The sequence below is a fragment of the Camponotus vicinus genome, unplaced genomic scaffold, assembly GCF_025532165.1.
Source record: "Camponotus vicinus isolate PSW18456_S1 unplaced genomic scaffold, iyCamVici1.0 SCAF_6, whole genome shotgun sequence".
Lineage (NCBI taxonomy): Eukaryota > Metazoa > Arthropoda > Insecta > Hymenoptera > Formicidae > Camponotus > Camponotus vicinus.
The window spans coordinates 5,821,713-5,835,247 of record NW_028141978.1 but is presented as its reverse complement, the minus strand read 5'-3'; the positions used below and the strand labels follow the sequence as shown (position 1 = coordinate 5,835,247).

General features: G+C 35.3%; 1 protein-coding gene across 12 annotated transcripts in view; it reads left to right on the top strand.

The window, feature by feature from the left end:
* Positions 1–13,535, top strand: part of LOC145972801 (uncharacterized) — a 231,699-nt gene that overhangs the window by 149,388 nt on the left and 68,776 nt on the right. For all 12 annotated transcript variants that reach the window (XR_014439291.1, XR_014439290.1, XM_083101753.1 and 9 more), the window contains one exon: positions 3,338–3,448. Coding sequence is in view for 10 of the 12 variants with exons in the window: in XM_083101753.1 (XP_082957879.1) it covers positions 3,338–3,448 (111 nt within the window). In the remaining 2 variants the exon portion in view is untranslated. The remainder of the gene's footprint in view (positions 1–3,337; positions 3,449–13,535) is intronic.

The window sequence follows — 13,535 nt, the reverse complement described above, 5'->3', positions numbered from 1 at the left end:
TACCTTAACCCTTCCGTGTCGGAATCCACCCTTCCGCTGGGATGCTCGGGAGAAGGGAGGGAGGAGGGGGAAACGGGCGTTTGCAATTTAACGGAATCTCTGCATATAGAGTGGGTTTATCGCGGGTCCGCACTTTAAATGACGTCCCGGAAGTCCCTGTGCTAATTCTACGGGTCCTCGAACGCGTATACGGCCGTGTGTGCCCCCTCGACCCCATACCGTCCGGTCCCGCACCCTAACGCGGGGCAGAACTGGTTATGCAACGTCGGCGCTCGTTATAATTGTGGCCCACGACGCCAGGGAGAGAGATAAGAGCGTTTTACTAAACGGTGGAACACTTGCGCGCAACATCGTTTGTCAACCCATTGATATTTATTCCCGCCGTGTAATATATCGCGAATTAAATATATTCATTATTCCGACGAGCGAATAATATTTGCAACGATATCGTGATATCAGTTACAGGCCGCTGATATTATCTCGGTTTTTGTATTTTGTCGTACATACAAATAATTTAATATAATTAAATCGTTTTTGCCCCGAATAAGCGAATAACAGTGATATAGACATGCGATGAGAAATACAATATTGTACGGTATTTATTTCAGGTACCTATATATGATATCATTTAAATAATATACTATTTGATATTATTTAAATTATGATATGATTATTTGATATGATTTAAATTATTTTGTTGGAAGTACAAAGTTTGTGAAGGGGAGCAACATGTATTGGTATTATATTTACGAAATATTGGCTTTATGGAGGAATCATTCATCGAATCCATTTACATTATTATTCTCTTCTTTGCTATCGTTTAATGTTTTTTTTTCTTTCAATACGAATGAGAGAAAATGATATATAACTGTCGTTAATGTTATATCTCACTTATTCTATAAAAATATTTCTATAAAAATTGACAGCATGAATATGAAAGTTATTTAATTCATCACGAGCGGATAAAATGTTCTATTCTTGTTCCATCGACAGGTGGCTGATACGGGCTATTCGATTTGTTGAAAATGTACATAAAACGTACGTTTTTTTTTTAGCGCGACAATTAACGTTTATTAAAACGTCTAGGATGATTTATCGTCGTAAATAATTTTTCATGTTTCTCGCGAGCTATTCAAAAGTTATTGCATATAAATTATATTTTGCTGTGGCGGTAAATCCGTGAAACACACAATGCTAACGTTACATTGCACGAAAGAGATATTTTAATCGCTCGTAAAAGTTTGTAATTGATAGTCCCGTGTATAATCTTTCATTTTGAATCCTCATCAATTCACTTCGTCATTATTATCATATTTAAAATGACTTATCGTTTAATCAATATCACAAAACATGTTTCATTTTGCTTATCGTTCGTGATATCGACTCGGCAGAGAACAAAATAACCAAACATCCGTACTTTAATTTAATGTGTAGATATCGCATACCAATCTAGCAACCTGCAATATTTTCCTTCGATACAAAGAGAATGACTGTGCGTCACGAAACTCTTTACACTCTTCCGCCACGCAGCTTCGTAATTATTCGCGACGTGATATATTCTACAATTGAATATGATCCCTTGACGGTTTTCTTTTTTTACCATTAAAATAATTCTGAATTTTTTCAAACAAATAGATAATAGAAAAATATATAATTATAAATATATATGTTACTTAATTTTTAATTATGATATCATTTATTCGATATAGGATTAATATAATAATATAATATATATGTTTGTTTCATCTTTCAAAAAAATATTTTCAAAAGTAATAATTAGATCAAATTATTATTTTTGAAAGGAAAAAAAAAATACATATAAAAGTTATGTGCGAATATACATTTAAAATTTTGTCGAAGAGAATTTCCGAAGAGATTTTTTTTTATTAAAAAATACTTGGTGTGCGTGAGATACAAGTGTAACCATTTTCGGAAGCGCAACCGACGAGAATAATTTTCGATTCGCTCTGCGCGAACGCTCTCTCGCACGTTACTGCCGATGGATTTAAAAGTAAGTGGGTGCACAACACACGAAACGTTCACGTCTGTTCTCGTGCAGGGGACACGGAAGAGCCATTGGCGGCAAACAATGAACGCGCGTTGCGCGGTGGCCGAGGGGTCGAGAAGGGTGAATTGCGACTACGTGCCCTCGCATACGAATCCGTTTACGGATGTACGGAACGGAATTGGGAGAGGGGGAGGGAGGGAGTGGGCGCCCTCGACGCCGCGTCGGCGTCTCCTTGAATCTAATAGATCGCGCCCAATACTTATGGTCAAATCGCGACCAACAGCCCCCGGGGACTAGGCAGGGGTCCGCTCATTACCATTCCGTCCCGGCGCCGTGACTTCCCCCCCTAATAACCGTTATTGATAATCAGAAATGCCTTACGAAGAATGTAAATCAATTCGAAGGACGTCTGCGACGCCAAGCTTCTCCAAGATTGTAGTGGACTCGAAATGGTCTGCTCCGTGTGCTCATTTGGACGAGTTCCAAATTCGATATTGGTGTAAAAGAGAAATTAATATTTCATTAATTTCGAAAATCTTCAAAGGAATTCTTCATGAATTCAAATTTTAAATATTTTTTGAAGAGATATTTTATAATTATTATTCGTTGACGCAAGATAACGGATAAATAATATTCTTTCATTTGAGATTCATTAACACTCTTTACCTGTAAATTAAATTAAAATTTTAAATACATTTTTCAAGGAGTTTGATCTCGACGTTATATTATTTTCATAAATTATATAATTATTTAAATTAAAGTGTGAAATTTTTCGCCGGTTTTATCTTGCGGCTACCTTGGGATTATTTAAGAATATCGATATCTTTTTCCGCGAACCGCAAAGCAGACAAGAATCGACTGGACCGACAAGGTTTCTCGCTTTCAGGAATCCGATTCTCCGACGTACATCGGCGCGGTAATCTCCAAGTATACGAGAGGAGAGTGTGATCTCTCCTTAAAGTTTAAGCCCCTGTTAAGGCAGCTTAAAACTCAGGTAACGGGAATTACGCCGGGAATACATCCCGTTGAAAGTTACAGACGGATTTCGAAATTGCATCACTCGAGACGAAAAGTTAATTGCAAATCAGTGTAATGACGTTCTCGATCGATATGTGAATTGCGTACGAAATTTTGTGTTCAAGTTTTTTCCACGAGTTTACAAATATCATTTTAATTTATAAACCTGTTCAATTAATCTTATGCTACTTAAACAACGTACAGAAAATTTGTCCACGCACAATGACAAATGCATGTACATATTTAATTCTGTCGCCCCTTGCTGTCTTATATTTCACATTTTGCATAATTTGTTGTTCCTTGTTGTTACAGGAAAGCTTGGAAGAGCGTGTACAAGAACTGGAACAAGCGTTGCTGGCGGAACGCATCGCGGCTCAACGAGATCGAGCGACGATCACAAAGTTGCAGCGGCAAATTAACAAGGTATGTTGTTCTTTTCAAGACGATAAACTCGTCTCAGTGAAAGCGGAAAGTCGGGATAAAAATGAAAGACTCGATTGAAGTAAAAGTATCAATGTTCATCGCTTCTCTCAACCTTTCGAAAGATAAAAATTATTTTTAAAATAATTAAAAGAAAGCTGATGACGTGAGAAATTTATCAATAACAAAGTGATATGCGATAACTATTACGATTTTTTAACACAATATTAAACCATCCAATTTTAATAATATAATAAACAGTAATAAAATATATAAACAGGAGGTACAAAAAAAATTATAATATCCTGAAAAAGATTTGCATATCGCACTTGAAATTTTTAATCCTATAAATATCCTTCTCTATATCGAGAATAAACTAAGGTAGTGGTAAAGGATACGTTAGTATCAGAAAGCATTGTAGCCAACTCGATCAAACTTCGAGAGTTAGTTCTACCGGTTCGATCGGTCGAGCGGCATCTGAAAACTATGGTCTCCGTCTTGAGCGGAGTCGCCGATCCGTTAACTTGGCCCGCTCTCTCCGGAACGAGATTGCAATTGCGAGGACGGTTCGAGTGGTGTGCGGTGGTAGTTTCGATCTGGACCAGACTTGCACGCGCGGCTGACTGCGCCGGCTCTTGCGGTGCGGTGGCATTCGGCGCCGCGTTCGCCGTATCAGATAACGGCGACCCTCGTAAACCAGACCCCGCAGACTGCAGAAATACCCTGGTCCCTTCGAGATAGGGAGAGAGAAAGAGAGAGAGCGTCCCGGCCGTAATCACGTTTCTCTCCTTTCGCGCAGTTTATTCGCGTTATGTCACTTCCAGAGAGAACGTCCTAACGCCTGGCGCTCCGGTAATCGCCGCCGACTGATTTATTCCGTTGCCGGTGATAATCTCACGATGCCGGGATCATTTGATATGCTATTGCCGATCGCCAACACTGATTATGATGCGAAATTGTTATCCGGAAGTGTTGCGGTTTAACTATCAATGGCATTATGGCGATCAAGTGGTTCGTTTAAATTATAATATATTAGTATAGTTTTTTTTATTAACAGTAATATTATATTTTTATAAAGTAATGTTTATATTGGATTAATTACTTGCAATATGTATATATGATTTTCTTTTACAATTTAAAAAATGCTATTTTAAAATTTATTCTCTCTTATTAAATATAAAATATAACATTAAATATAAAAATTTAATATAAATATTTCTCTATCATATAAATGCTACATAAAAAATTTTTTCATACACATACACACGGCAGAATTTAAAAAAAAAATTAAAACTAAAAAAAATATAAAAGAATCACTATATAACGCGTATAACGTACAGCGTGCAATATTATAACGCGAATAATAAAATTTATGCGTTCGCAATACGTTAAATAAAAAAATCCTGCGTTTTCATACGACGTTTCACATTACGCGATATTTCATTATTGCATACGAATGAAACATACGTACTTATACCGCATTTCATTTCGCGTCGCGCAATTTCCAGCGTAAAGCATTCGCGATTACCTCGACGTTTCCATCGAGATGAAAAGATTGCACGCATGCACACCGAGCGGCGTAATAATCCCAAACTCGTTCCGCGTTTTAATCCATTTCACCTCTCCCGACTGAATTGACGACAGAGAAGGAGAGGGAAAAAAAGAGAGAGCGTCCGAAATGCTCGTTATCGTAAGACGGACCTTCCGGATGAGGATGAGGATGAGGATGACTGGTACGCGCAGTGTGCTTTTGACGTGCCCTTTTCCGCGTCCCTTTTGCAAGTCTATAAAATATCACGACAAAAACAAGCACAGAACGAAGGGTGGCAATCGCTCTCGGGGCGTTCAGCGTAATCTCGCGTGATTTACGCGTTTTTCGCAAACGGATTTCCGCGAGTGTCCGAATTATTTATCGCGCATCCCGCGAGTCCAAGTTGACAGACTCTGCCCGTCGATTTTCCTCAAATCATCCTCGCCGCTATTGCGAGGTCACGAACGCCTCTTTACGCACGTATAACAGTGCGTACAAAGGGGAGGATCGGGGAGGATATTAATTCTTCCTTATCGTTCTTTATGTTCCTTTGTGTATCACTTTGATACATAATAGCCAATAGATTGATCGCGCACGTATATGTATATGAGATTGCACATAATTGTATTATATATATGGTTTTTTTATTCCATTTTTTATTCCATTAAATCTAAGCTTCTTTTCATATCATCTAATTCCTTTAAAAAAATTTATTTAATACTATTTATCAGATTTTTCCTTTCATTAATTATAATTTTAATTTAAATTAAGATTTTAAGTTATTTTTAAAACTTTAAACTTTCAAAGTTTAACATATAATTTATTTATAAATCTTAATTATGTTTTAATTTTATAAATTTCTTTAAATTTGCAATTTAATATTTTTTAATTTAAACTATAAAACAATTTAGTATTAGAAAATTTATTTTCATTCATAAATTTACAATTTATTACTTTTTCATAAATATTAATTACATTTTCTACAATTTTTAATTACAACCTTTTAATTATAAGGCACAATCGGGGTATGTATGCTGTTATATAATACAAATTACATGAATATAAATTTATACTAACGATATTGGAATATCGGAAAAAACCTTGTTAGCACTAGTTATGAGGAATAATTAAATAATTAACTAATTAATTATTTTTTCTATATCCTCTTCTTTCATAGTAACAATATTTTCTCAATGCGAGGCGATTAGAATCGTGAGAACCAGCATAAGATGTCGGAAGGCAGATAAAATTAATTATGTTGCGTGGAAGAGCGGATGTATCTTTTTTTTTCTCGAGACACAACAGCTAATTATTCACCGGGCAACCGTATAAGTAATCCTAGCAAGACACACCACGAGTCCACTGAATACTTTTCTAGTCACGAATGTTGTCGGTATAGAAGTCGCAATAAATCTCAGCCACGTAGATTGGATCTACACCTAATTTCTGTCGAAATTAAGTCGCGCGACAATCCAAGAATTAAGGAAACTAGCCGATTGATCTCACAAGATGGAATACATTTGAACGAACCAGTCTGGCTACTTGCCTTCTTATCCACTACCGTCTTTGTTGACTTCATTTATCCTAGCATTTTTCCAGGCGTGTAATTTAGATGCAGTTTCTGATAGCTGCCAATCTCATTAATCCTACGTACATCGGTTAGTTTACATTCAACGAAGATATTATTTCACGTCATTAGTGAGAAACTATGCATATAGGAGATAAATTATACATAGTGTAAAAATATCGTGAATAGATAAAAGATTGAGATAATATCTCGTTCGACAAAATTAAAAAGTAATTACATGCTTCGATAATCGAATGTATTTGTATGATAATATTGATTTTAATTTTTTTATACAATAATAAAAAATGAATTATTTGAGAAAAAAAGAAAAAATATAATCTTTTCGATCTTTTCGTATTTAAAACAAAATATTTTATGTAATTTTATTTAATGTATCTTAAAAAAATTACGAGACAAATATATTTGTTGTTTCTCAAAGTCATGAAACATTTTACATCATATATGCATAAACAATGTACGATAAAACAATGATACAATTTATTAAAAGGCACCTCTTATACTCGATATACGTCTGCGGAATTATTGGATCATCTGTCATTTTGTCGTGAACGAGATATTGTATTTACAAAAGTCCCGGGAGGAAAATCTAATATACTCCGGAAAATGTGCCCACGATAGACACGAGGACGTTGGAAGAGTCGAGTGGATTGGCGTGGGGGGAAAGAAGCGGGAGAGGGAGGGGGGAGGGGGAGGAATAAAGAGGTTCCTCGTGGTTCGACGGTGAGACGCGGACCCCCAACCCCCTCGAGTAAATTACATTCCCGGCAAGCCGTATCGGATTATCCTCGCGCCTCGGCGAGGATTCGTCCAGACCGTAGGAACTTCGCCATATCGCTGTTCTCGCGCGCGAAGATACGAAAGTTTAAAATCTCTCCGGCGGGAAGGGAAGGAAGAGGGTGAAAAAGACGAAAGAGTTCCCCGGTTGGCATTTCACCGTCGGATTATACCAAGAGTGAGTTATTCTCGTGCCAATCCTACGACCATTCTTGGTAGAGCCGATAGAATTGCAACGCGAGTCGCGACACGTGCTAGACACCACGGCCTCTTTTTTGCACGCGCAGACTTTATCGGAGGCGTTATCGATCGAAGGCGACGGATGGCGGACGTATAGCCACAAGTCGAACGACATGAGAAAATTAATCGCGCATTTAAATGTCTCCTTCTTTCAAATTTATTCTTACGAGCGACATTTAACGTCAATTTATCAGTTTAAAATATGGATTCTTCGTATATTTCTACACAGAAAAAAAGGACATTCTTGTTTTGAAAATATATTTAGTTTTAACATGGAAATCTTGAAATGAGATTATATTGCGTTAATTAAAGAAAAATATAATTGCTTGAATAATTGCTTACTTGAATGAAGCCATTTTATATAGTTCAATCAAGAAAAATATATTCTTATGATTTAAGATTTAATTTTCTTGAATGGAAAAGAAACAATGTTAGATAGAAAATAACATTTTTAAATCAAAGATTATAATTTTCTTAAAGTAGAATTAAATAATTATATATTCTTGAGAGATGACAATTACAATATTAAAATAAGACTGTAATATTGTTGAAATTTAAAATGATTAAATTCTTCTAAGAAGATTATAAATTGCGTAAATACGAAACAATGAACGCGTTAGTTTAAGTATATAAGTTTTGATTTGACACTTACTTTTTTTCTGTGTACTCGATGAATAACATTTCTTAATTACAATTACGATTAATTTATATTTGGTATTATTATACATCGCAAACTGCAGTGGATATAGTGGAATTATTACAGATATTGAATTATAATAGAGGTATGATTGAGGTATAATTATGTTGAGCAAAGTACTTTTCGCATTTTTCACATTTTCGGCAGTGTGCAAAATTTTTTGCTCACTCGCCGACGACGTCATCGCGATGGCTCGCTAAAGGGCGATAATTCGCGCGTTCTGTCGCGACAAAAAGCGGGAATTAGTCCTCCCCCGAGAGACTGCCGTCGTTAAGACCGCACTTATTGCGATGTAATAAGCGTCGTTTTTCCCGTCCCGAAACTGGACGGAATTACTTCTACGGTGCGGCTCGTTTTTCATTATTCAAAAGTAAGATGAAACTGCGATCCGCGTGCTTTTGGCTTTTCTCGTCGGTTCATCACTCGAACAAAAGGTATTTCTGGGGTGGATTAATGGCGCGTGAAAGCGAATTTAAACGAGATGACGATAATCCATGTGTGAGTAGATGCTTCACGAGCGGAAAGCACAACGATGCAATATCGCGAGTTGCACGAGCTTCCTTCGGCCGTAACAATAAATAATCGTTCTACAAAAATATCTCGTTCGATCGTTATCGCATTCCCGACTGCATTTTCATTCGTTCGCATATTCCGTCATGCTCGCACATGACGCATTTTTATATCTTGTAGAGATTTCCGATCGCAAGAAAATCGCAGCGCGATATTGAAAAGAGGAAAATTGCTGACGAATGTGTATGATTAAATCATATATTTTTAACACTTTCTCTTTAAGAAAAAAATTCTTATAATAGCTAGTAGTAATAATAGCTACCATTATTAAAAGCCTGTTTGATTATTGCAAAGTTAAAGATTGAAATTAAATTTGGACTTTATCAACATACATCCTTATTATCGAAAGTAAAGATTTATCTTAATACGTTATTTAAATTAAATTGTAAGCGTGAAGAGTGTAATGATAGAAAGTTAATTATTTATTAAATTACTTTCTAAAAACATCTTTAAACACTCTTCGGTCGATTAGGATTCTATTTCTAAGAGATTCTTCGTTAACGCAAAGATTTAATCAAACGCTAAAGAGTTGGTATTATACATATCGCAATCTTCTCCCGCGTGCGTTTGATCTCTCTGCATAAATAACGTTTTACGAACTACGGACACTCTCTAATCAGTATTAGTTAACTACGCCATTAGGCGAATTAATGATGCGCGTCTCGCGCTCTTCGCTATCATAACGGAAGATTCAGAGGTTTACGTTTATCTTGGCAATAGCCGTTCACTTGATCGCGAGAAGCCTAATCGCTGCTTTCCTCCTCGATCAATGAACACCGGTGCCGTTTATGCGCTCCACGTGGAGGTCGCAAATTATTATAGCAATTAACGAGCAAACGTCGGACCCGAATGTAATTGATATTATCCGTTAGCGTTAGACCGGAGAAACATTAGCTTCGTTTGCTACATCAACTTAGATTACATTCATATTCTCGAGGCGATTTATTTGCGATAATCACTGGAATTTACACAGTAAAAAATAAAATGTTAATTATAACATTTTTCACACATCCCAAAAAGTCCACTCTAAATTTTAAGTTAAAATAACTCATTCGTCGTATGTTACTTATTGACAAACTAATAATGTTAAATAATTGACACAATACTTTACATTTATTTTTGTTATTATGACTTTAAGTGCAATGTAAAAATAACATACAAATTAATTAAAAATTACATGAAAAAATAGTTACAATAAGTCGTAAGAAATGTTGAGGACATTAACATATAATAGTAATTATTTTAACTTAAATTATTTGTAATAGAAACATTTGATTTTAGTAAATTTGATTATTTTGATATGTCAAAGTTCAAGATTATTTGAAGATTCACTTTAACTTTTTTTAGAATGTTAAACTGACTTTGAGATATGTTGATTGTTTAATAACTGTAAAAATAACATATAAATTAATTAAAAATTACATGAAAAAATAGTTACAATAACTCATAAGAATTGTTGTAGGACATTAATATATAATAGTAATTATTTTAACTTAAATTATTTCTAATAGAAACATTTGATTTTAGTAAATTTGATTATTTTGTATGTCAAAGTTCAAGATTATTTGAAGATTCGCTTTAACTTTTCTTAGAATGTTAAACTGACTTTGAGACATGTTGATTGTTTAAAATGATTATGTTAAAAATACTCAAAATAATATTCCATTTCTAAGAATCATATACAAAGTTATAAAGTTGACATAAATGTAACACATGAAAACGTTATAAAAATAATAACATACAACTTATATGTTATTATTTTTATAACATTTTCATGTGTTACATTTATGTCAACTTCATATCTTAATACTTTGTATATATCTCTTAGAAATGGAATATTATTTTGAATATTTTTAACATAATCATTTTAAACAATCAACATGTCTCAAAGTCAGTTTAACATTCTAAGAAAAGTTAAAGCGAATCTTCAAATAATCTTGAACTTTGACATACAAAATAATCAAATTTACTAAAATCAAATGTTTCTATTAGAAATAATTTAAGTTAAAATAATTACTATTATATGTTAATGTCCTACAACAATTCTTATGAGTTGTAACTATTTTTTCATGTAATTTTTAATTAATTTTTATGTTATTTTTACATTACACTTAAAGTCATAATAACAAAAATAAATGTAAAGTATTGTGTCAATTATTTAACATTTTTAGTTTGTCAATAAGTAACGTACGACGAATGAGTTATTTTAACTTATTTAGAGTGGACTTTCTGGGACATGTGAAAAATGTAAAAATTAACATTTTATTTTTTACTATGTACGTAAAGTTATTTAAAGATTATTGGTGATCGCGTAAATTATAGTTATACAATAATTATAATGCAAATTAAGAGATACAGAGAAAGAATGCGGAAGACGTCATTTTTTATCGATTTTCTATCGCTAAAATTTATTCCTACTATCATTATTATTGATCTTATTTTTTTCCCCGTGATTGTTCGGAATTCTTCGAAGAACTTTAAATGATGTCTTATATCGCGAGCGTCGTACAAATATTGCGAAAAAGCCGCGGATTCAGGAGCGCAATGAAAGGAATGCTTGTAAACGATCCTGTCTCGACGTCGTCGCCGACAACGACGGGAAAGGTACGTGCGATGCACTTCGCGTAGGAAATCCAATTCTTGGACGCCGCGGCATGCAAAACAGCACAATAAGCAGGCAATAACAGAGGACCTTTTATTCCGGCATGACAGCGCACTGCCTGCCTGCGTGTCTCCTCTTGTTGTTCCGCGAGAGCACTCGGAGGGAGAAGAGCGAGGGAGGCTTTAAAAGTTATTTTGCATACGAACGTATTCCAGTTTTATTTCTTCAGGTTGCACCGCATTATCTCGTAAGATTATCTTCCAGTTATAAACCTGAGAGAAGGAGAAATATGCGTCTTTAAACGGGAAATTTATTACGTGAGTGCAATATTATTTTATCATTGACTAATGACATTTAAATCGAAAAATTTAAATTCTTCCTGTTTTTTTCCTAAATGTGTTGCTGATAAATCCGATTATATAATTCTCTATCTTGGAATAAATTACGCAAATCCAACGATCGCGCGTAAAGCGATTCTTCTTTTCGAGGAAAAATTCGCCGTAACTTTGGACTTAGTTGCAGCTGAATGAACTCTCTCGGCCACCCCCCGATACTCTTAAATATCGATATGCTCGACGAAGCATCGAGCTCCGCAATCGGAAAACTGTCCCGAAACTTGCTGGCGTTTGCGGGGATGCGTTCTGTTAATCTAACCAGCCAGAACGGGCGGGACGAAACCCGAAGCAGAAGAGGGATGAGTTTTAAGAGCCGGCGTCGCCCGGCCGACTTATGCGCCGGCTCCTCCACTTGCTCGATATCTGGCGCCGAGTAAACGAACGTCGCTTCCTCCGGCCGCGCCGGAGTCCGGTGCCAGGAATCCGCAGGAGGGTCGAACAAGAATATTACGTTTCCGTTACGACACCCTTGTTTGGACAGGCCTGCTCCCGACCGGATCCGGATCTCGAAACATTCACGTTTCAGTATTAACAAACAATGCGAGTAGAGTCGGATTACGCGAAACACCGCTGGATTCCGTTGAAACTGCCCAATCTTGCGGTATTACACCGAAAAAATTGTATTCTCATCTTAAGAATGTGCCACTTATCTTTATAATTTCTACTAAAATAGGCGCCAAGAGGATCCTCTTAATTTAAGAGGAAAATTTTCTAGAGAAATATTCTTATTAAATATTCTTACTAAATATTCTTAACTGGTAACTTAATGGGATGTTTTTTTATTATTTAATATTTGAATCGTCCACAGGTGGAGTGATTAACTCCATTTTTTGAATTTTTTAAAATTTTAGTGCCAACGTAATTGATTGATCAATCAAGTGCTAACACTATTAAGAGAACTTATAAAGTATACATTTCAAGGATACAATTTTTTCGATATAGAAGATGACCGAGATAAAAATTGACAGCGCATGATATCAATTGCTAATAAAATTGCAAATTACTATAGAAACTCGCACATGAAGTAAAATATCAAACTTAGACATCGTATTACCGATAATTTTATAGAATAATATTAAGAAAAATTCTGTTCAAATGATCGAAATTGGAAATGTTTCGCGAGATTGCTGTAAATGAAACTAAACTTGGAATCGTTAAAATTGAAATCGAATTGTTCGAAATTGCGGAAGTCGAAACTTTTTCGACATTATTGAAACTGATATTGATTGAAGCGGCGTGTAGGCAGTGCGAAAGCTGCCTCTTTTTTTTCCCCCCGTCAAACTTTGATATAGTGGATATCGGTGGAACAAAGTTTCCATTGCGGTGTAATTTCATTGAATACTCGCTCGTGGTGTCTGCGCCACTACATGGCAACTCGATGCAACCAAGTTTTGACAGCGCTGACTCAATTTTAAGCTCCGATGCAATTTGGTGCAACGACGCAACAATCGTTTTTTGTAGACACAAAAGATTTTTGATTGATGAAACTTTGTAAATTTTTCTCGAGGGAGTATTTTTCGCGTGTTTCCTTGTTCCATAAAGTTCCAATATTGGGCGTCATGTTCTTCCAAATTGTAATCCCCCACGGATTATATTCACTTTTCAATGTGTATTAATTATTAAAAATTTAATTACAATATATATTTTAAAAGAAACATGTGCGTGTAAATCAATTTCTCGATTGAATTACATT